The sequence below is a fragment of the Poecilia mexicana genome, unplaced genomic scaffold, assembly GCF_051168715.1.
Source record: "Poecilia mexicana isolate PSO_F unplaced genomic scaffold, ASM5116871v1 scaffold_14, whole genome shotgun sequence".
Classification (NCBI taxonomy): domain Eukaryota; kingdom Metazoa; phylum Chordata; class Actinopteri; order Cyprinodontiformes; family Poeciliidae; genus Poecilia; species Poecilia mexicana.
In genome coordinates, this window is record NW_028263383.1 from 10,433,127 (window position 1) to 10,454,297 (window position 21,171).

At 37.8% G+C, this 21,171-nt stretch overlaps 1 protein-coding gene across 2 annotated transcripts in view; it reads left to right on the forward strand.

Moving 5' to 3' along the window:
• The window catches only part of aff4 (ALF transcription elongation factor 4), a 31,335-nt gene extending 10,219 nt beyond the window's left edge, over positions 1-21,116 (forward strand). For both annotated transcript variants that reach the window (XM_014999196.2, XM_014999195.2), the window contains exons 2-21: positions 3,972-4,104; positions 7,000-7,788; positions 8,026-8,064; positions 8,250-8,336; positions 8,570-8,597; positions 8,719-8,770; positions 8,936-9,025; positions 9,758-9,902; positions 10,668-11,301; positions 11,452-11,576; positions 12,711-12,796; positions 13,114-13,354; positions 13,461-13,549; positions 13,841-13,904; positions 15,032-15,168; positions 15,402-15,473; positions 15,644-15,737; positions 15,880-15,923; positions 16,297-16,514; positions 17,338-21,116. In XM_014999196.2, coding sequence (XP_014854682.2) covers positions 3,976-4,104; positions 7,000-7,788; positions 8,026-8,064; positions 8,250-8,336; positions 8,570-8,597; positions 8,719-8,770; positions 8,936-9,025; positions 9,758-9,902; positions 10,668-11,301; positions 11,452-11,576; positions 12,711-12,796; positions 13,114-13,354; positions 13,461-13,549; positions 13,841-13,904; positions 15,032-15,168; positions 15,402-15,473; positions 15,644-15,737; positions 15,880-15,923; positions 16,297-16,514; positions 17,338-17,465 — 3,291 coding nt within the window. In that variant the 5' untranslated portion in view covers positions 3,972-3,975 and the 3' untranslated portion in view covers positions 17,466-21,116. The remainder of the gene's footprint in view (positions 1-3,971; positions 4,105-6,999; positions 7,789-8,025; positions 8,065-8,249; positions 8,337-8,569; positions 8,598-8,718; positions 8,771-8,935; positions 9,026-9,757; positions 9,903-10,667; positions 11,302-11,451; positions 11,577-12,710; positions 12,797-13,113; positions 13,355-13,460; positions 13,550-13,840; positions 13,905-15,031; positions 15,169-15,401; positions 15,474-15,643; positions 15,738-15,879; positions 15,924-16,296; positions 16,515-17,337) is intronic.
• Positions 21,117-21,171: the final 55 nt, after the last annotated feature.

Genomic DNA, 21,171 nt, shown 5'->3' on the forward strand with positions numbered 1-21,171 from the left:
ATGTGTAGGCAGCCTGTTGATTGCTGTCAGAGATGTTTTCAAACATGCATTAAAGAATCAAAGCAACGCTCCAGGTGTATTTTTGACAAGGGAATGACATTAGAACATGATATAAAGAGGTCCAAAACGTTGATTTTATATAATATCCCCTTTTAAAATTTAGCTAGTTAGAATAGTAGAGTATGTTCATGACAATTTTTTATATTGTCATGAACAAATACTTGTTTACGATGGAAAATAATCTGAAACGCCATCATTTAGGTACCATGGTATCATTGCCTTTTTGTAGATTGAAATGGCTGTCTTCCCATCCCATCCACCATCAGTTTATTTCCATGTTGAATGGCAATTAAAGTGCTTAAATATCACATATCTGTTTTAATTATGTATTTTCTGAAAACTTAATATCACACCCTTTATCTGGTTATTTGAGTTCTGATCCCCATTTGGGCCAGTTGCCTTTTATTTGTTTGACAACAGATCAATCCAGAATAAGTCTGGACTGCCTCCTGCTTATAGATCATTTTCATTTAATCCATAAAACCACGATACACCAAAAAGGTTTTGTTTTTTTATCATCTGTTGAATTTGCCAGAGGGAACGGACTCCAGTTTTTATGAGTTGAGGCTTAGTCTGTACAAAATGTCCCGAGACAAATGACTCCATCTTGTACCCCAAAAAGTCCGACATGAAGCGGCCAAAACTACAAAGTTTCAAAGTGGTGAAAGGGTGGAATGCTCTGCTTGCTTTGTCCTCAGCGCAAATGCTTGACTAAGCTTGAATCTATCCAAAATGTACACTTTGCTGCTCATTGTTGCTCAGCCCAAGTTTCATTAAAACTTATTTTTCTCCCCTGATGACTTCCCTCTTTTTCCACTATTTTTGTTTTCTGGTTTTGGAAAGGGCTCAAAACTAAAACCAACTGCTGCTTCATGCGTTTCTCCACGTCTCTGCTTCAGCTTGCTAAAACCAGTAACAGAGTCAGTTGAGCCTTGCGTGTGACGATTTCCTGTAGAGGTCTACCACAGTGCGACAGTCTCTCACCCCTGCTCACAAACATCAACAGATCAGGTCAGTTCGTGGTCTGAATGGACGCAAGCTTTGTTTACAAAAGATCCGGTTGCCGGGGGCCTTTGATTAACATTGTGGTAATGGCGGATCATTCACACATGCAAACCCACTCCCTGCTAACATCAACGAGCTTGTTTGCATTTTCAATCCCTATCACTTTGGTACAGGAAAGACGCCGTAGCTCGGTATCAGTTTCTGTCTGAGCAGTCAAAAAGTATGGAGCATTATTTCTCCAATGCTTTTTCTTAAACCACAGGCAACATTTATAGCTTGAAAGACCCTCAAATGAAAGCTTGTTCCTGTGAGTTGTGAGGTAAAGGAGACCAAATAACTATCATTAAGCACAGTTTACTCAAATGTGGCTTTAGTAAATCATCTGCACAGTGAGCTGTTGTAGACACTCGATGTCTGAAGGTGGTAATCAGTGGTCGGGCCAGTTGTAGTAAGTTTGTCATCATGAAAACTATTTTGTTACTTTTTTGGTGCTGTCCTAATTCATCGCTGTGCTGTAAATCAAGTGAAGTCCAGAAATGATGCATGTTGTACATGTTTACTGATTAAAACCAGGTTGAATTTAATTGTTATGATTTCGGTCACTTTACTTTCTATGAATATTTCTCATCTATGAGGGAATCTAATATGAATGTTAATGTGTATTTGGGAGTGACTGATGACGTGAAACATGTTTGTTTTAGAAATGTAGAACCTCTGAACAAGTGGTCTCCTTTAAACGTTATTCTGATTTGGTTTTAGTTGCTGGTTCTGATGACACATTTCATCTACGACTCGTTTCCTACAGGAAGCTCGTGATTTCACATGGACACTTCCCCCAGTCTTGTATTTTAATGCTGAATTATGCATCATGCAGTGTAATGGCACATGAATGAAGTGTGTTTAGTAATCTAGGAGGAGGCTGGGCGGTTGCTGTACAGTCACACTTCGTCAACAGGCGCAAAGTTATTGTTTTCACTGACGGATTTAGAGGCTGTTTGTTTAAAGTGGCAGGTAACAAGCTGAACTGAAATGAGCTTGTTCCCATTTTTAAAATTCTGCGGCTGCTTTCTGGTAAACATGGAGCACATAAGGGAAAATACTCATTGGTCCTATGTCAGATTGGAATTAAGGAATGCTTATGTTTTGTCTGAAAACATGTTTTAATCAAATTGATTATAATATAAGATGAGAGGTTTTCATGATCCCTCGGTATAACGCGGTTCACCTTTCGCGTTGTCACTGCTTCGTGGATTTTTTTTTGTGCAGTTTTTTTCACAGTGCATTGTGTTCTGCATCCTGATTGGCTAAACAGTCTCAGCGGTTCTTCTCTACCTGTGTGCCAATAACGTTATGGTATTTAAATACAAGTAATACAGCTTGGCCATTCAGGAGATGAAAACTGAAACTTTGAATGCCCGCTGGAAAAAACTGGCCAGAATCAGCGCAAAACCCGACCGGAGGCTCGCTTGACGAGATCCATTGCTCTGCCGTAGATACAGCTGTGAATCTCGCAAAGCAGCTTGGAGGAGACGCTTTAATGACATGACTCCGGATCACATTAAGGCCCGATTGATGCACATCTGCTGACCTGAAAACAGGTTTTGTTCTTTGGTTTCAATGTAGAGTATTTAATTATGCTGTGTAATAATTGTAAAAACTAAAGGTAACTACTTCGCGGATTTCACTTATCGCGGGTTATTTTCAGAACGCAACCCCCGCGAAAACAAGGGATCACATTATGTAAATATAAACTGTTGTTTGCACTGTCATGCTGTAAAACTGGCTCGAATGTGGTGCATTATGTGTGTGTGCTCAATGAAAACATAAAAACTACAGTAAAAGGAAACTGTTTGACACTTCGGTGGTTTTATATTTTGATAGTTTTTTTTTTATTTTTTATGTTGTGTCTAAAAGTACAAACGGCAAATAAGGTTATTATTAGATTGCATGGTTCCTGAGGGTTGGAATGTTCAAGTTTTAAGAAAAAAAAAAAAAAACTAAATTATGGAACAAGTATGCGCCTAAATTTGGTTAGATGGCATTCCCAGATCCAGGATCCAATTTCAGACGTGGATGTGACCTTCACTTGTTCTGATACAGCATTCTGTTTTAAAATGTCACTGGTGAAGCCAAAATCCATTTGGTTTGAACAACACACCTTTCTGCCTCTTGATTCTTTGTAGATCACATTGTTTATGTTTACTTTGCAAATAGTTTTGTCAAAATTCTCTCTGAGTGCCACCAAAGGCAGCTGAAGTATGACGTTTGGTATTTGCACCACGCCTTGAAAACCTGAATTTATTTTTTTTGCTTCTTAGTTGGATCAACATTGATGTCCAAATAGAAAACAAGGAGCAGAGAAGTATTTTTAAACTAGTTTTAGTGAAAAATGATCTTTGATTCCACTTTTTTGTTTGTTTTTTGTCAGTTTTGTTCATCATGTCAATAGTTTTAATACTTTTTGTGCCAGAAGGATAGAAAAAAACGTTAAGACAAATATTGTGAAAATAATCTTTGCCTATGTTTTTTGAGAAGATTAAACATTGTTCTTACAATATTACATCAGTGCTGTTGTTTGTTGCGTGAAATGACATTGACCATCTGCTCAAGAGGATTATTTACAGTAGAAGTCGGAAACTGAATTGTGTGACGAGCCTAAGCTTATTAGAGGCTACTTTCTCCGCCGGTCATCTCTGTTATTGTCTCAGTGTGTTCTCTTGATGTTATATATGATGGCAGCCTGAAAAATGTGGTAATGTTTTATGAAATGTTGTGGGGGAAAAAACAACCAGGGCGCTTTCTGCATACTTCTGTTTCCTGTGCGACCTAAAATTGTTCATTTAAGATCATGTGAGCTGGCGTAGCATGTTTTTATGTTGACTCGATGCTCTGTTTTGTGTTGACAGCAACATGAACCGTGAGGACCGGAATGTGCTCCGAATGAAAGAAAGAGAAAGGAGAAATCAAGAAATCCAACAGGGAGGAGGAGGAGAGGCCTTTCCAGCAAATTCCCCCCTCTTCCCTGAACCCTACAAAGTGGCAAGTTTTTCTTTTTTCTTTTTCTTTTTTCTCTCACAGATGGTATGTATCTGATCAGTTAACAGGTATTTGCGACATAGGCAGGAAGTGAAAACTTTATTATCAAGAGCTTTCACAGCAGTGCAGTTGTCACTGTTGCGTCATCTGCTCAATGCAACAGGAAAAAAAACACAAGATACGTTGTTGTGTTCCGACATGTCTGAAAAGTCTCATAGTGATGCTTCATCTTGTTTTAATCCAGATAATCTCAGAGATTAAAGTGTGTTATGATAATGATTTGTTTCAAAGAATATTAGGTGATTAATGTAGCCAACTTTCAAATCAGAAATCAGTCTGCTGACAACTCAAGTCTGTCAGCTGTTAAAAGTAAACAAAGCAGCTCACTACGTTGGTGTTGCACTTCCTCCCATGTCTTCCGCATTATACCTGCATGTGCAAATGTAGGCCAGCCAGCTCCTGTCTGCCAGTTTAATTGTAAAGAGGATTTTAAGTTCTCTGAACCAGTTCTAATCTTTGCCACTAACCAGATTTGAACAGATGTAAGTGGCTCCTCTCTCTTAGCTGGAGCTAGCCATCAAACAAGCAGGAGGGAATGTGTTCTGACAGGTTGTTCTGATGGGAAAGCCACCAGAGGTGAATGAGTGTTAGGGTGTGTGTATGTGTGTTTTGGACCACAACAAAGTGAAAGATGAAAGCTGACATTAAAGATGGAAGAGTCCTTGACCTTTATCAATAAAATACAGATTTTACTGTGCAGATTTTCTCAAGCTTTCTTTGAAAGTTGCCTTTTAAAATGAAGTTGACTTTAATGGTAAAGTTGTGCAGACTAAGAATGACAAAAGAAACTCTTAAAGTCTCAATTTTTTCGAACTGTGGGTATCTTGCCAACTGCTTGTGCGACCCTTATATAAGCTTTAGTTTGACTTTCTGACTGTCATGCTTCACTAAGTGGAAGTTTACAGCATTATGCTTAAAAGGCCGTGTGCACACACAGCTGCAGCTGCGGCCTCCCGGATCTAGACCAGTGCAGCAGGAACCTTTTTATGGGGCAGAGTTTATATGCTTGCTCATTCGCGCAGAGTGAGGAGTATTTAACTTTCTATAAACGCTGTTGCATGTAGCACATTTTATTCTAATTTAAAACAGACGACCTATAAGCAACACCACTCAAATCAGTCTCTTTACCAAATTATGCCTCAATTTAATGAGACCTGAAAAGGACAAAAAGCACGTTGAGTGTTCTTGTTTCTGTTTACATTGCATCTACTCTAACAAAGTTCCATACAGGTAAGCAGAAGTAGACATTAGGTTAAAAAATATTTGAATTTACTTTGTCTTTTGTATGATGCTTGGTATCTGAGACTAAACAATGAATTTTGTGGGGTCAGTTTAAAATGGAGTTCATTTTTAAGTTTTTTTTTTTTTTTTTTTTTTTTTCTTGCAGTTTGAAAAAACTCCGCTTTGTTTGAGTAAGTTTTGACTCTGCTATGACCCCTGAACGGTTATGGTTTGTTACAAAAGTGCAATACAATCAGTTTTGCACAATGGACTCATTGTTTAATATGCTCACACAATATTTATATTGCTGCACAGCTCTAGTACTCTGCAAACGCAGTGAGAAGTGGTGCAATCAAGCATCTTTACAAACTAAGACAATAATGAAGCTGTAATGTTTACAGTTTTAAACTATAATCCTTTGTGTGAACTCTTCTTAAATTTACCCAACATTTTACTTAACGGTCATAGTTTAGTTTGACTTTTTTCATTGCTGTTCGCAACATCGACTGAAACCAACAAACTAGAAGCCAAAGAGGTGCTACTACTCTTCCTCCAGCTGTGCTAATGAGACCCAGGCCCCATGCTAGCAGGAGGTGCAGGAGTGCACGTTATGACCAAGCCGCTAACATTTCCTGCTGCAGATAACGGCTTGTGTTTCCTCACCCTTGGTGTGAATCTGTCAAACAAAATGGAGGTGTGGGACTGCATGTGAAACTGGAGACTTTGCACAGTCTGCAAACAAATCAACTGGAACCCGTGGCCCTCAGAGTGATTGATTAACCTCCGTGCCGACGCTGACCCTTATCTCAGTTCAGAAGGGCTGCTCAGAACTCAGAATAAACAAATGGGATTGGTGAGGCTCTTGGGCTAGTTATGGTTTGGACATGTTTTTTTAATCCATCACTAGTGGTATAACTCTTGATTTCTTTTGTTCAATGATGGTGTGAAATTTTGTCATTGTTTAGGGTAAATTTAGAGACTCATCCAGTATCATTTTGTGTCTGATTTCATGGTTTAAAAGCTGTGATCTGCTCATAACAGCCTTACAAGATTCTGATTCATCTTAAAGAAAAATAATTGCAGCTTTAAAACCAGCATTGAAAATATTTCTTTCTAGTGCCTCTGGTGTTGAAGCAGAGGTGACGTCTCACAGTGCGAGTCAGAGAGAAGTTTCTGTAAACGGGGATTAAAAATTCTGAGGATTTTTTAAAAAGGCTGTTAGAATTTTCAAGTCTGGCATATTCAACAAAAATGAAAAAGCTTCATAGTTATATTTGAAAGTGCTTCATGCAGTAAACACACCATGCTTAGAAATAGTGCAAAACAGATTAGATTTTTACATATCAGACCAGTTAATGGTCAGGGCTGATTAGGCTTAAAACCTAATCAGCCCTGATTAGGTTTTAATCAGGGCTGAAGTGTCAGTGTATGACACTTCAGGTCTTACACTGAAGTGTATGACCTCCGAAGCGAAAACTACACAAATACATTTTTTTTTATTTTCCTTTTCTGGTTCATTGTTACCTCAACTTCCTGTTTTTACTTATTTCTGATATCTGCATCACTCATTCTTTCCTCGTTATTAATCATCACTCCATCATCTGGTTCTTTTCTCAGGCCAGCAAGGCAGATTTACTGTCCAACCGTATCCAGAGCATGTTGGGCAATTACGACGAGATGAAAGAGCCGATTGGTGACACTCTTCCAAAGCTTCCGGGTAAACCTTCGAACAGCTCGTCTTCCTCCGAGGAGAAGTCCGGCCCGCCTTTGTTTGGCGGAGACCAGCGAGGTGTGGGTAGTGGAGGTGGTAGCCAGAGCAGTAAGTGGACTCCTGTAGGCCCACCACCGGGTGGATCTTCCTCTCAGTCACAGAAGCGTTCCGGACTCTCAGGCGGACACGGCAGCCAGAGAAACAGCGGCAGCAGTAGCGGCGGCAGCAGCAGTAGCCAAAGAGGGGAAGTGCGGGAAAAGAAATCTAGTAAGCACAGCGGAGGCTCGGAGCACTCGAAGTCTCACACTTCAAGTCCGGCGAAGGGTTCGTTGAGTTCTTCCAGCAGCCACTCGCGGAGCTCCTTGTCTGCTGAACAGCATCACCACAAGTACCGCAACAAGTCACCCAGAGACAGAGAAGCTAACTGGGATTCCCCCTCACGGGTTCACACGTCTTTCCCCAGTGGGCAGCACTCGAGTCAAGCCTTCCCTCCGTCGCTCGTCTCCAAGCCCAGCTCCATGCTGCAAAAGCCCACGGCTTACGTGCGGCCTATGGATGGCCAGGAAACGGCCGAACCCAAGAGCTCACAGGCCGAAGGCTACGGCGGCCAGTCACACAGCAGCACCATGGGAGAGGTGAAGACCATGGGCAAAGCTTCGCTTACAAAACTCAAGATCCCGTCACAGCCTGTTGAGGTAAGACATCGTCTATAAAACTTATCAAGCTAGAAAATAATTTCTCCATGACTATTAAGAGAACAAACAGAACATATTTCTGCTTTCGCAACAACATTCTAACTTGTGATGTATAAAAACAAAATGTCTGAAGGATGACTCATGGTGCTCTAAGTGGAAGCCTCCTCACCTGTTCTATTGAAATCATGCTTATGAAAACATCAGCTAATCATTAAAGTAATGATTTTTTTCCAACAGGGATCCGGTGATGCCAACTGTGTCGATGAAATCCTAAAGGTAAAAACGGGTCTTTTTCTTTTAAATAGTTCATCAATCATCAGAATACAGAGGGAAACGGTATCGACTGAAATTATTCAGCGTTACCCTGGTCCTAATCTCAGTTTTTTTACTCCTTGTGTTTATATGCTGCTGTGTGTGTGCACGCGTGTGTGTGTTTTTTCTGAATTCCTTTTTTCTTTCAGGAAATGACTCAGTCATGGCCTCCTCCACTTACAGCCATCCACACTCCCTGTAAAACAGAACCCTCCAAGTTTCCATTCCCCACCAAGGTCAGCATTGTGCCAGCAGTTTAACTCATTTAAGTGATTCTCTGATTGTTCCATAAGGGCAGTCAGGCCTTTTCTTTGCTTTTATGAGGAGGAAACAGCCAAACCTTATTTTGTAAAACGATGATGATGATAATTATTATTTTAAATTGTGGATTTAAATATGCCAAACAGACAAACTTCAAAGCAAAAGAAAAAGAAAAAAACACATTTTTGATTTTTCTTGTTTACCTTAGGATGCACACCCTTTTCCAAGCGGACATAGTAAGTTTTGCAATTCAAATTTATATTTGCACTTTTTGTTTTTTTTTTGTTCATGTTGACAATTAATTGTGTACCTACTATGTATTTCTGTAAAGTTTCACTTTAATTTTCTTTGTCTTAGAGCGTGGTAGTTCATCAAAGAGCTCCAGCACCCACCAGCCTAAAGATAGCACGTAAGTGTGTGGCTTGTCAGAAGTGCATGTTTTTTTTCCTTCTTCATTGATTCACATTAAAATTTAAATAACTACATTTGTTATCTTGGACTTAACAAAACTCAAGCCCTGGAAGCAGCAGTTGTAGCACTTAGCTTTCATCATCTCAAAATTTTGTTTGCTCAGCATGCTGAAGGAAGATCTGATAGTAAGCAGCAGCGAGGACAGCGATGGAGAACAAGAATCCAAGAATGCCTCAAGGAACACATCAGCAAGGTGAGGTTGGCAGCATGAAGAAGTCAGTGTTGTTCGAGTCCATCAGGTTGTGTTTACATTTTATTAAAAGTGGATTATTTCAGTATGCATATTTTGGGATACTACGTTTTCTAAAACTCTCCCTGTAGTGTTATTGTCTATGTTTTTTGTTTATATATATATATATATATATATATATATATATATACATATATATATATATATATATATATATATATATATATAATGCCTACTTAGAGCCAGCATCATATCTGCTTAGCAGTATGAATCCAGCCGTTAAACATATTTCACTTTTCGGTACTACGAAGTTCGTCTTTGTTCTTTTTAATTAAGCTAGTCAGAAAATATTACAACCAAACCTTTCACCATTATTAAATTGCTTTTGTTTGAAACAGAAAAGATAAGTTGTAGAGCCATTTTCTTAATATTTTAATGTTGACATAAATCTCAGCAATAATCTTATAGAGTGAATCAATACCTGCTATGTTTAGCATTATAATGCTAACTTACTTAGCATTGTAAAAAAAAAATAGAATGCTAAATTTACCAAAAATCAAGATGGTACATGTTAAAAAATATTAAAAATTTTAAATCTTAAAAAAAAATATATAAATATTACCTAAAGCCATATATGAATGTAAATGTTTTATGTCCTCATGGAGGGTGAGAGAATTACATTTACCTGTTGCTGTTTGTAAGATTTAAGCACTTTCTGTTTTTGTCCATCGACAGCAATAACAGTGAAGCTGCCGAGCCGTCTAGGGATGACTCGAGCAGCCACAGCGGCTCCGAGAGCAGCTCTGGTTCTGACAGCGAGAGTGAGAGCAGCACGACGGACAGCGAGGCCAACGAGCGCCCACGGACCGCCTCTCCTGAAGTAATCACTCACTCAACATCGTACTAAACTGTGGGGCCGCAAAAAAAACATTTAGACTAGATAGGTGTGTCTCAGTAAGTTACAAGAGCAACAAAATGAAACCCATATATAGATTTACACATAGTCAAATATTTTAAGTTTTGTTTTTCTTTTACTTGGACAATAATGGCTAGGAAAAACAAAAACAAAAATCTGTTCAATGAACTGTTTATGGACAACAGTTCTGGGAGGAACAGTTCTGGGAGGATTAGGCAGAGGAAAAACTTTGCTGTTCAACCTTTCAAGACCAGCTTAGTAAGGCTGGTGGCATCAACTAACTCACTCACTCTTTGGTTACCAAGCAACAACATGTTGAGTAACTTGCGCAGTAGTAGTTTTAGGTTTTGCCTCAAAATTGTTTAAAAATATAAAACAGCAACGTGGAGAGAAAATGGTGGATGAAACAGGAGAGGTCACGCCACTACTTGGCAATATTTTAGCTGTTAAAAATATAAACTGATCAATAGTTATTGATATCAACTGTTATGAAGCGCTTATATTGTGTTAAGTTTCTCAGCTGTACTGTCCAGCCCAAAGATTTTTTTTTTTTACAGCCTGTTCAACTGACATAAGTTTTTTTTGTTTTGTTTTATTTTTATTTTTGGCCATGTTCCTGAGATGCATCAATAAAATGTGGAATAGTGTTTGTAATTTTGTAATTTTGAACATTGTATTTGACTTTCCGATTGCCTCTCTTAATTCTGCGTTCTGCTGTTTCCGCTTCAGCCTGAACAGCCTGTGACCAACAAGTGGCAGCTGGACAACTGGTTGATTCCACCCAAATGTAAAAAAGAAGGCCGAGACTACAGCTCCAAAGACTCTGCCCCCCCACCACCCAGCAGGGACAAGGGTACCGAGGGTGGCCGGGGGCGACAGAAGTCCCCCGCCCAGAGCGAAGGTGGAACAAATCCCAGAATACGAGTCGGTAAAAAGCAGCCTAAGAAGTCTGAGAAGCCCCCTGTGGTGGAGGAACCCAAGGGAGGTCTGAAAGTGGAGACTGAACCGGCTCCAGAGATTCCTCCTCTCCGGCCCATTGCTGCCACAAAAGGCTCACGCAAACCAAGCATCAAAAAAGAACCCAAGTCTTCTCCACGGCCGTCGGCAGCTTCTGTCACCACAACCACAGACAAACGGAAGACCAAGGCGCAAACCAAGTCTCGTGAAATTCTTTCTACAGACTCTTCTTCGTCTGATTCCGAGGGAAACGACAGCATTCCGTCCTCGTCACAGACTCCCAAGTATACGGAGAGCATCCGGACTCCTGTGTGCGTTTTCTCGCCCATGTTGTCTCCGCTCAGCGACCCAGAGGAGCGCTACCCCACAAGACAACCTCAGCAGCAAGTTTTACTCGTCAAGATTGGTTAGTCAAAACTTCTTATACGCCTTACAGTAACATGGAAAAAATTTCCTCTGTTTGGTGTGATGCATGTTTTTTTTTTTGAGCGAGGCGTTCCTTTTATTTTGGACGAAATGAACCCATTCCCTTCCCTTTCCTTCCTATTTCGCATAGATCTCAGCTTGCTGTCGAGGATCCCAGGGCGGCCCTACAAGGAGCCTGCAGAGATTAAAGTGGAGAGGGAAGATTCTCAAGATCGAGAAAGCAGTAAGCAGAGCAAGTCCAAGAGGAAACACAAGGTAGGGTTTTTTATTACGAAGGTTTTTAATGTCTTAACACTGGAAATAAATATATGTAAAGACATTCTTAACATCTTAAAATGTTTAAAAAAAGAAGATGGAAGCGTTTCTTTGGAAATATCCTTCCCCTTCTCTCTTTGCTAATCACAGTCAGTTGTCTTCCACTTTTTTCCATTTCATATTTTAGCCGAGCTTAACCGTTTTTGTTTCTGTTGTTTCATCATCATTTATTTGTACATATATGGACCATAAATATATCTTCACATTTGTAATTAAATACATATACTAATATGTAAGACTATTTACATACACATACAGGTGCATCTCAATAAGCTAGTATATCATCAGAAAGTTCATTTCAGTTATTTTTTTCAGTGACGCTCATTTACATTTACTACACATACAGTGATGTCAAATATTTTCATTTTGTTGCTTACAACTACTAACTCAAATTTCATTTTGTCATTACATTAGAATATTACATACACACAATAAAAGACTGTAAAAAAAGAGTCCAGTATCCAAGCATATGTATTTAGAAAGTTAAGTGAAAGGAAAAAGTCTGTTAGAAAAGGAGGTAAAAACAATAATCAAGGTGATCCAACCAAACAGAACAAATAAATTGTTTTTATTTAATATTACAAATTTCTTATAAAACAAAGAAGCGGTTGTTTCTGTTGCGGTCAGCTAGAGCTCCACAATGTGTTCTGATTATATGGTCAACAGCAACAGAGTACACAGCATTAAAATCACTCCAAGTTAGCTAATATATTCCAGGTGTTCAAGTGTTTTTCTAATATCATTCAATGCAAGAGGAATAATTTCTGGATTTTATGGCCATGTGGATATGCCACAAATTGAATTTTTACCAAAACAAGTGTCTCCCAAGGCTTTGAATGTGGATCAGAGGGGGAAAAAGAAGCAGAAAAAATGTCCACAGGGCTTTAAAAATGCCACAAAAATAAAAGAAATTCAAATAAAAAAAAGAGAGATTTATCTTTCACTATTGCAAAAAACAGGAATACGTAACGCATAGTACAAGTTTATAGGTTGTTAAATTTAAAACAAGACACAAACCACTTATAAATCAAAGTTTTCCTGAGATTTTTTGATGTTTTTTTTTTTTTTTTTCAGACCGATGAGGAAAGCACGAAGCCAGAGAGTAAGCGATTCAAGCCAGATGATAAAACTCAGTCTCCTCATAAAACCAGCAGTAAAGAGTGAGTATTCTGTCTCTTTGTCCTTATAATGATTCACTCCACTCTGGCCCACTTGGTGCACCAGCACTGCCTCATTTTGTAAGGAAAAGCAAATGTATCCACAAGCTTGTTTACTTCTCTTACAATTCAGAAAATAAACCCATTATCATTAAGCGTAAATCAGAAATTCACATATGTGCTTGTTGATTACGTCTTGGTAATGAAGTACCTGTAATGTTAACATGTCGTCTTCCTCTGTTTTCACTCTAAGAACTTTATAGCTGCAAATTATGTCTGTTATTACAGCTTTATCAGAGCAATGCTTTGTATTCCACCAGGTCAAAGAGACCTTTGGAGAAGAAAGAGGAGCCGGTACCCTCTCCCTCCATATCGGGTCCTCAGCGGACACCCAAGTCAGACCATCCAAGTCGAAAGGGGACGGTAAACCAATCATCCACGTTGCTATCGAGCAGCAGCACGAGTAAAAAAGCAGGTAGCCATGGCAGCAAGGGTAGCTCCACTTCCAAACACAAAAAAGGAGACGACAAGGGACGAAGCACCCGCGACGGCAAAGTCGATGTGAGGAAGAAGTTCTCTGTTTTCATATGTCCAAATTTACAGAATCACAATGTTTTTTTGTCCATTACTCTGTTTTTCTAATGTAACAAAACTTGTTTTTCTGCAGGAGAAAATATCTACTAACCAGCTGGCCGTGCCTCCTCTTTCCACGGACGGCTCTAGGTCTCAGAGATCCAAGATGGTGTTTGAGGACAGGTAGGAGGATCCGTTTCCTCTGTGGGACAGAGAGATTGCTGTGGCTCTTTTGCATTGCTTTTGTGTGAAGCTGCTGGAGGTCAGGGACGTTGTTTATAGATCTGCCTGGATGACTGAAAAAACCTCGATAAATCCATTGTGAAAGACCAGCTGATAGAACTCTGTGTTATTTTTAGCCTATTTAGGGAAGAGATCTAGCTTTAATTTTTTTTTTTTTTCGGAAATAATTATCTTTTTAGTCAATTATACACATTAGTAAATTTGTTTGACCTGCTTATAATTTTGTTTCAGGGTTCATTCAGCTGATCACTACTTGCAAGAGGCTAAGACACTCAAGCACAATGCTGATGCACTGGTAAGAACAAAGTTTACTGCTAGGATCGGTGGTGTTTTTATGCAAGTTGCTGTGCAGTTGAGAGGACTTTAGTTTCATAAACAAATATTCATAAAATTAAGAGACTTTGGTAAACTTTATAAAGTACATGAATTATCCAAAACTCATCTGAAATATTAATTATACTCTAAATAGTTCACAATTTCATGTACAGAAGAAGAGAGAGAAATCAATATGGTAGATTAGTGTCTAACAATCAAGCATAACATGAACCAATAAAAAAACCCCGTCTCCTGGTGCTGATTAACTAAAATGAGAGATAAGGAAAACAAAACTTAACCTAAAGACTGCTTTTAAATGCAACTTAACCACAAAGTAAGTTGATCATGAACCTAAAAGTCATCAAAACACAGTTTCGATTCAGTAATAGTGGTTTTTAAATTCATAAAACAGTACAATAAAAATGTAAACATTTCATTTGGTAAAGCCAGTGTATTTCTAATATGTTTGGTTTCAGCATCTAAACTAATGGTTCATCTTATCTAAACCATAAAATGAAGTGAAGCCAGCTGCATTAGGTAGATGAGCAGTGAATCTGTGTACTTCAAAGGTCCAAATTAATATTACGTACACAAAATTAGTCCAGTGCAAGATGTTGAATCTTAATCTTTATTGCAGTTTCTACGTTTGTTACATTTGATTTGCAAAGGATCTATTTGGTTAGATATTACGTCTCGTCATTTATTCACAATCTGCTCTACAACAAAAAGTTTAATAGCTGAATATATTGTAACGTTACCTGCTGTATGCAGGTCTACTTTAAAATATGATTTTGTTTTATTGTTCTGTTTCAAATTCATGAGTCATAATCTCGCTGCTACAGAACCAACATCTTTTAGCTGCATACTCTCACATACAGATTTACAAACTTAAAAATGTTTCAGTTTTGTAAAGTTATTTGTACCCTGCTGCTGGAGTCAAAGGGCAACACAAAAACTTCCAGTGCAAAATCAACAAACGTATGCTGTTAGTGTGAAAACTGCAGTTTGTCAAATGAATAAAATGTTAACATTTAGTTCTGCATTTAGAGACACAATAAAAGTATTTGCCCCACAATTTCTTAGTGTTTTGATCACACTCTTTCACAGACAAACCGTTTTGAAAAGGCAGTGTACTACCTGGATGCCGTGGTCTCGTTCATCGAATGCGGTAACGCTCTGGAGAAGAGCGCGCAAGAAGCCAAGTCTCCCTTCCCGATGTATGCTGAAACAGTGGAGCTCATCAGGTTAGCAAAAACACAACAAACACACACAGAAAATTGAGGAATTACTAAACACAGCTTGCTTGTGTTTGGTATGAAACTTTTCGTGGGTCTAAGATTTAATGAAGATTGTCAAGTTCTGCTGCTCCTGCAAAGTTGAAAATGTTTTTTTATGGTTTATGTAAATGTCCTGCAGTCCTTTTTAACTTTGATGTCTGTGTTATTAACCTACAACTCCGTCCTGCCTTTGCACTCAGATACACTATGAAGTTAAAAAGCTACATGGCCCCAGATGCCACTTCAGCAGACAAGAGGCTAGCTGTCCTTTGGTAAGTGTATTTACTGACACCACATGATGATGCTTCATTTCACGTGGTTGAAGTGTCCTGAACCCTCATAAACTAGTTTATGGAAATGTGATCGTAAATAGACTCTTTCCAAATAAACTGTCACTCTATTTTTGATTTCTAAAAGTCTTTGTCCACATTTTTCTCCGCAGTCTCAAATGCCAGTCTCTTCTCTATCTGCGGTTGTTCAAGCTGAGGAAAGACAGCGCTCTAAAATACTCCAAAACTCTCACAGAACATTTAAAGGTATTCCAGCTTTTATAAACTCCAATCCAGTTTTCATGGGAAAGCTTTCAAATGTCGTAAAATATTCCATGCATGATGTTTTCATCTGTAAATATGCATTTTCTTTGCACATAATGTTCTTTCACTTTTTTTCTCCTGACAGAATTCTCTGAGTAACACCCAGGCTCCCTCTCCTGGAATGGGAAAGTAAGTCATCTGCTTCTGTTTGTTTGGAAATGTAATCTTATTGTGTAAAGAAATGTTTCTTGCAGATTTTGTACAAACATGCCTGATAGATTTTCAGAAAAAATGTGATCCCTTTTATCCTTGCATTTAAATATTTACTTTTCATACCTTGTCATTTCTTATAGAAGTTAACTTTGTTATTGTATGATAATTTAAATATTCTGCTACATGCATTTCATATGTAATGCCATGCAAAAGCATTCACAACCACTTAACGATTTCTCACACGTGCCACAACTTCCAAATCTGAATTTATGAGAAGTTTTGTGAGGCAGTACATGTATATCCTAAAAAACAGCCATTAAACTTGTTATTTTTCTGTTTCTGTCCGCAGTAAGGCAGCAGGAATGCCCTCTCCAGTGTCGCCCAAACTCTCACCAGGCACAGCAGGAAGCTACTCGTCAGTCAGCAGCAACAGCAGTGCCAGCTCATCTGTGACCATACCTCAACGTATCCACCAGATGGCTGCCAGCTACGTCCAGGTCACCTCCAACTTCCTGTACGCCACAGAGATCTGGGACCAGGCGGAGCAGGTTTCCAAGGAACAGAAAGGTAAAAGGGCAGGTTTTATAGTTTGTTATTCCAAACTTATCTGTTGTAAGATGTACTTAAGTTGGCTCCAGATGTCATGACTCTTGCATTCACATATTAATTATTATTTGAAAGAAAAAATAAAATCAGTGCTGAATAAGAAATGCAGACAGAATTTATTAGATAAGGTTTTATAAGAGGCAAAATTTCCAAAGAAATGTCAAAACTCCATAAGCAAGGGATAGAAATTGGGTTTCTAAACTTTTAGAAAACAGTGGACCCGTTATTAAAATGACGAATTCATATATTGATAAACTGGATTCAGAATCATTTAAATAACTTAATCTATAAAATTAACAAACTTTGAAGTGTTTTAATTAAAATGTATGATTGACCAGAATAAAGTAGGACACCCTTATGAAGTGGAAAGAAAAAGATGCATAGTTTTTAAAATGTTTTCCAAATGAAAACCTGAACAGACTGATTTATTCAGTCTTCTTTTCTGTACAAGTCCTAGAAGATAATTACCAAATAACTTTTCAGAAGTTTCCTAATTAGGAAATAGTCCTCCTGTGTCGGATTTAATCTCAGTACAGATGTTCTGTAAAGACCATCTCCACTATAGCACATGGTGATGGCAGCATCACGCTGTGGGGATTAATTTCTTCAACAAGGAAGAAATGGAAGAAAACCTGTTGAAGACTGGAAAACACTTGAGATTTGAGACACTATGGATTTTGAGGAGTCACTGTGTGACTTTTAATGTCACAATCTTCTGGCTTTTACTTGATGCTCAGCTGTTACCTGTTGTTCAGCTTTTGTTTGTTTTCTCTTGCTTTCCCAGACTTTTTCTCTGAGTTGGACAAAGTGATGGGTCCTCTGATCTTCAACACCAGCAGCATGACAGAACTGGTGCGTTACACTCGGCAGGGTCTCCACTGGCTGCGACTGGACGCTAATCTTAGCCACTAGCGAGGACTTGATCTCTGCAAGCTGCTTCCTCAAACACACACACAGACACACACACACCTCAGCCTTTCATACTTAGCAGCCCGTGCTCAAAGACACAACACAGATACATATCTGCAAACACAGCCCACCTCTGGTCCTCCATGTATTCTTACATGCTGTTATCCTCTGAGACATATCTCCAACACTGTGTCCATTTCTCTGCACCAGCTTGCCAAAACAACACTGAGCAATTTAGAAAATCTCACACCTTCAGCAGCACCGCATCAAATATCCCAAGAGCTTCTGGCCTGGCTTCACATTTCGACGTTCCTATTAAAATCTTCAAGGTCTTTTTTTTATCTCTTCTGCTAAAAGTGCTGTGGGGATTATTTCTTATGAGTACACTAAACCTGTGATTTCTTTTTTTCTTTTGCTTTTTAGGCTACTTTGGCTTTTAACTTTGTTTTTATACTTTATTTCACCAAAGTACCTCCCAGAAACACCAAAGGTGCTTTAAAATGAAGGTTTCTCTTTATCATTTTTGTGCCTTGTAAATGAGCTACAGGAAAATTCACCAATAAGATCTGATTTCTTTTTTAATATGTTTTTCCTCACTTGATGGCATTTGTAATCATCTTTTAGTAGCAAATTAGGGCTGGCAGTTATACTTTTTAAGAAAAAAAAAAGAAAAAACAATTTTAAATCTTTTTAAGAGGATTACAGAGAGATAGTTAGTTTCAGCTCTCTGGAGGAAAGTCTAGGGAGGATTCCGACCATATTTTGAAAATACCAGAATGGGCTTCAGGTGATACAGTCTCATTCAGAAGTTATTTTTTAAAACGGGGTAATTTTATTTGTCAGAGACAGTCCATCAGAAATTTAGATTCTTATCAAACTGCAGGACATAGTTAGCTTAATAATTTAAACTTATTCTATCAACAGCTCCTGAGAGACACTTTTATTGCTACATTGTTTTAGAAATTTCCTCAAGCAAGGGCCTCTCTCACATGGTGTTATTCCCTTGTTTTTGATCCCTTTGTTAACAGTGTATTTTTCTAAGGAACTGCAGGGATTGTCAAAAGTATTGCAGATTGTGTCCACACATACAATGCAAATGCAGTTATTTATTCTGTAGTTTTTAAAACAAACCAAGGTTTTTCTGATTCGTCAGGGCTAAGACAAATTAAAAGTAAAGATGAGATTTTTTTTCTTATAAGAGGGACAAATCTTATCATTGACAGAGATTAGCAGTGTTGTATTTATGTGATAAAGATTTTGTATATCTCAGAAAAGAAATATAACGACCACTATAGATTCTATTTATATGCCAAGCAGATCATTTGTCTTCTAGCTAGAGCAAACTGCAAGACTCATTATGGGGGGGAAGTATATGAACACGTGTTTGTACTGTTGTTGTTCCTAAGCAATGACATTTTTAAAATTGAAATTATACTTTTCTTACAAGGAAATTGGAGAAGCATTGAGTAAATACAGCTGGTTGTTCTCCAGACATGTTAAATTAGTAATGCTAATAAAGCTTATAGTTAAAGATGCACCAATCAGGCTTCCAATTTTCTTTTAAATCAGACCCACACATTACGATTTTGACCAATTTGGATATTTTTCCCCCTTTTTAAAGAACATAACATGGAAAACGGGAAATGTTTTCTGTAGGTTCTTTGATAAATCTACGAACCAAACCATATGTTTCGATCATTCGTCTGTTAATCTCAAAAAAGTTCAAATTCAATTGGTGATACTTTTAAATACTGAAAATAGATGACATTTAGTGAACTGGGGGGAAAAAATTCAGCATTTTCTCTATTTGAGCTGCAGACTGAGGTGAAAATTGTCTGATTCTGATCTCTGACTGATTGGTGCATCTGTAGTTGTAATGCTTAAGGATTTTTAGATGCCATTGTCACTACTTGGAGAAACTTTTATTTTTTGATTAAGACAACATGCTCGAAATCCCAAGCTTGGGTCAAATAGTACTTGTGCTAAAATTATTGGTTGATTTTTCTTGATAAAATGAGAAAGTGCCACAAAGTTTAGGAGATTTATTTAGCTTTTTTTTTTTATTCTTATTTTTTCTTTAAAACCCAAATACTGCTTACTGTTTGGCCCAGCTTGGACCATTTTTCTTGTTGCTTGTATATTTTAGATTTTTCCACTGGCTCCCTGGACTTCTATTGCTAGAGGGAATACTGTTATTTTCTCTTATACTTCAAGAGGACAAAGTCAGAGGAGGTATTATTTTTTATCTATGCAGGATTTTTACAAAAACAAACAAAAAAAAATCTTTAAGGGGATGGAAATCATTTTTATGCTTCGGATTTTTCTTCCTTCTTTTTTCCACCTCAGTGAGAAACCTGTTCAACTCAAGCGGCCAATGCCTTTAGCTTTTGCAATTTTCTGTAATGTTGTATAATATTTGTGTACATAATAATTATTTTTTTTTTATAACCAAACACAAAAGCTGGAGTTGTCTTTTCTTCAGTGGGTTTCGCCGACCCAATCACTGTCTTCATACACTGGTACACTTTGTGCTCCTTACACTATCTCGTAGTGAAATCTAAAAACAGAAAATAGCATTAGAATGATCTTTAGCAGTTTTGCTACTCACGCTTATTTATTTTTTTGCCCATTTGTTTTTTTCTTTTTCACCTTTTTAACAATTATTTTATGAAATAGGAAGATGTAAATGTTTTTGAGCTGTTGATGAGATTTCTTTGTAAGTAGTAATTAATCTAACTTGAACGAATCCAGGGTAAGATGAAGTTATTGCTTTTATTTTTATTTTTTTCTTCTTTTTGGACGTTCGTTAGGAAGATGTTAACACTTGCATGTTTCTATTTAAATACAGTTGTATAAATTGTAAATATAACATGTCTTTAAGGGTAACTTTTTACTCCAGGTTGGCATTTTTTAATTAAATTGAAAGGAAAAAAAATGCTGTAAATATATTGTGAGAGACTTTATGCACATATTTTTTTTCCTTCTCTTCCCCCAAGTTGTTACAGATGAAATCCCAGTGTGTTAACACTGTAAATCAAATTGATTTCTCCATCTTCCTTCTAACGTGCTTGTATACTTTGTCTTCTTCTTCACTGTCTCATAGTATCACAGTCACCACATAATCGGTAACGTCTCTTAAATCCAAATGCGGATATTTTTTGTCTTCTCTGTATTTGATATGGAGCTGTGTATTTCATTACGTGTATATTGTTGAGCTCACGTGTTGGATGGATGACGTGTACAGTCTGTTGTCTGCTTCCTCCTGAGAAAGAGAGACATGAATTTACCGTGTCCAACATGTCTTTTGAAACTGAGGGATTTCGCCTCACCTCAGAGCAGTTGTAGCAGTTTCTACAGTATGTTGTAGAACTTTTCTAAAAAAGAAAAAAAAAAAAAAGCTGTCTCCGTAGTGAGACCAGCAGCATACACAATGTACAATAATCTGAATTTGGCTACTTTTAAGAGAACTGATAGAGATACTATATATGATGGATGCAATATGTTTTAAAGGTACCTGTTGAGTTTGATCTTCAAACTTAGGTTATGTAATTTAAAAGCATTCTTGTGAAGTGAGTATTAATTGTGACTAATGGGAGTCTGTCCTAAATATTCTTTGTATTTTGCCGTATTGAGAATAAAATATATATATATGGATATGTTTAAGTGAATGTTGATTGCTTTATGTGCAAATGGCAAATGCTGTGAATTA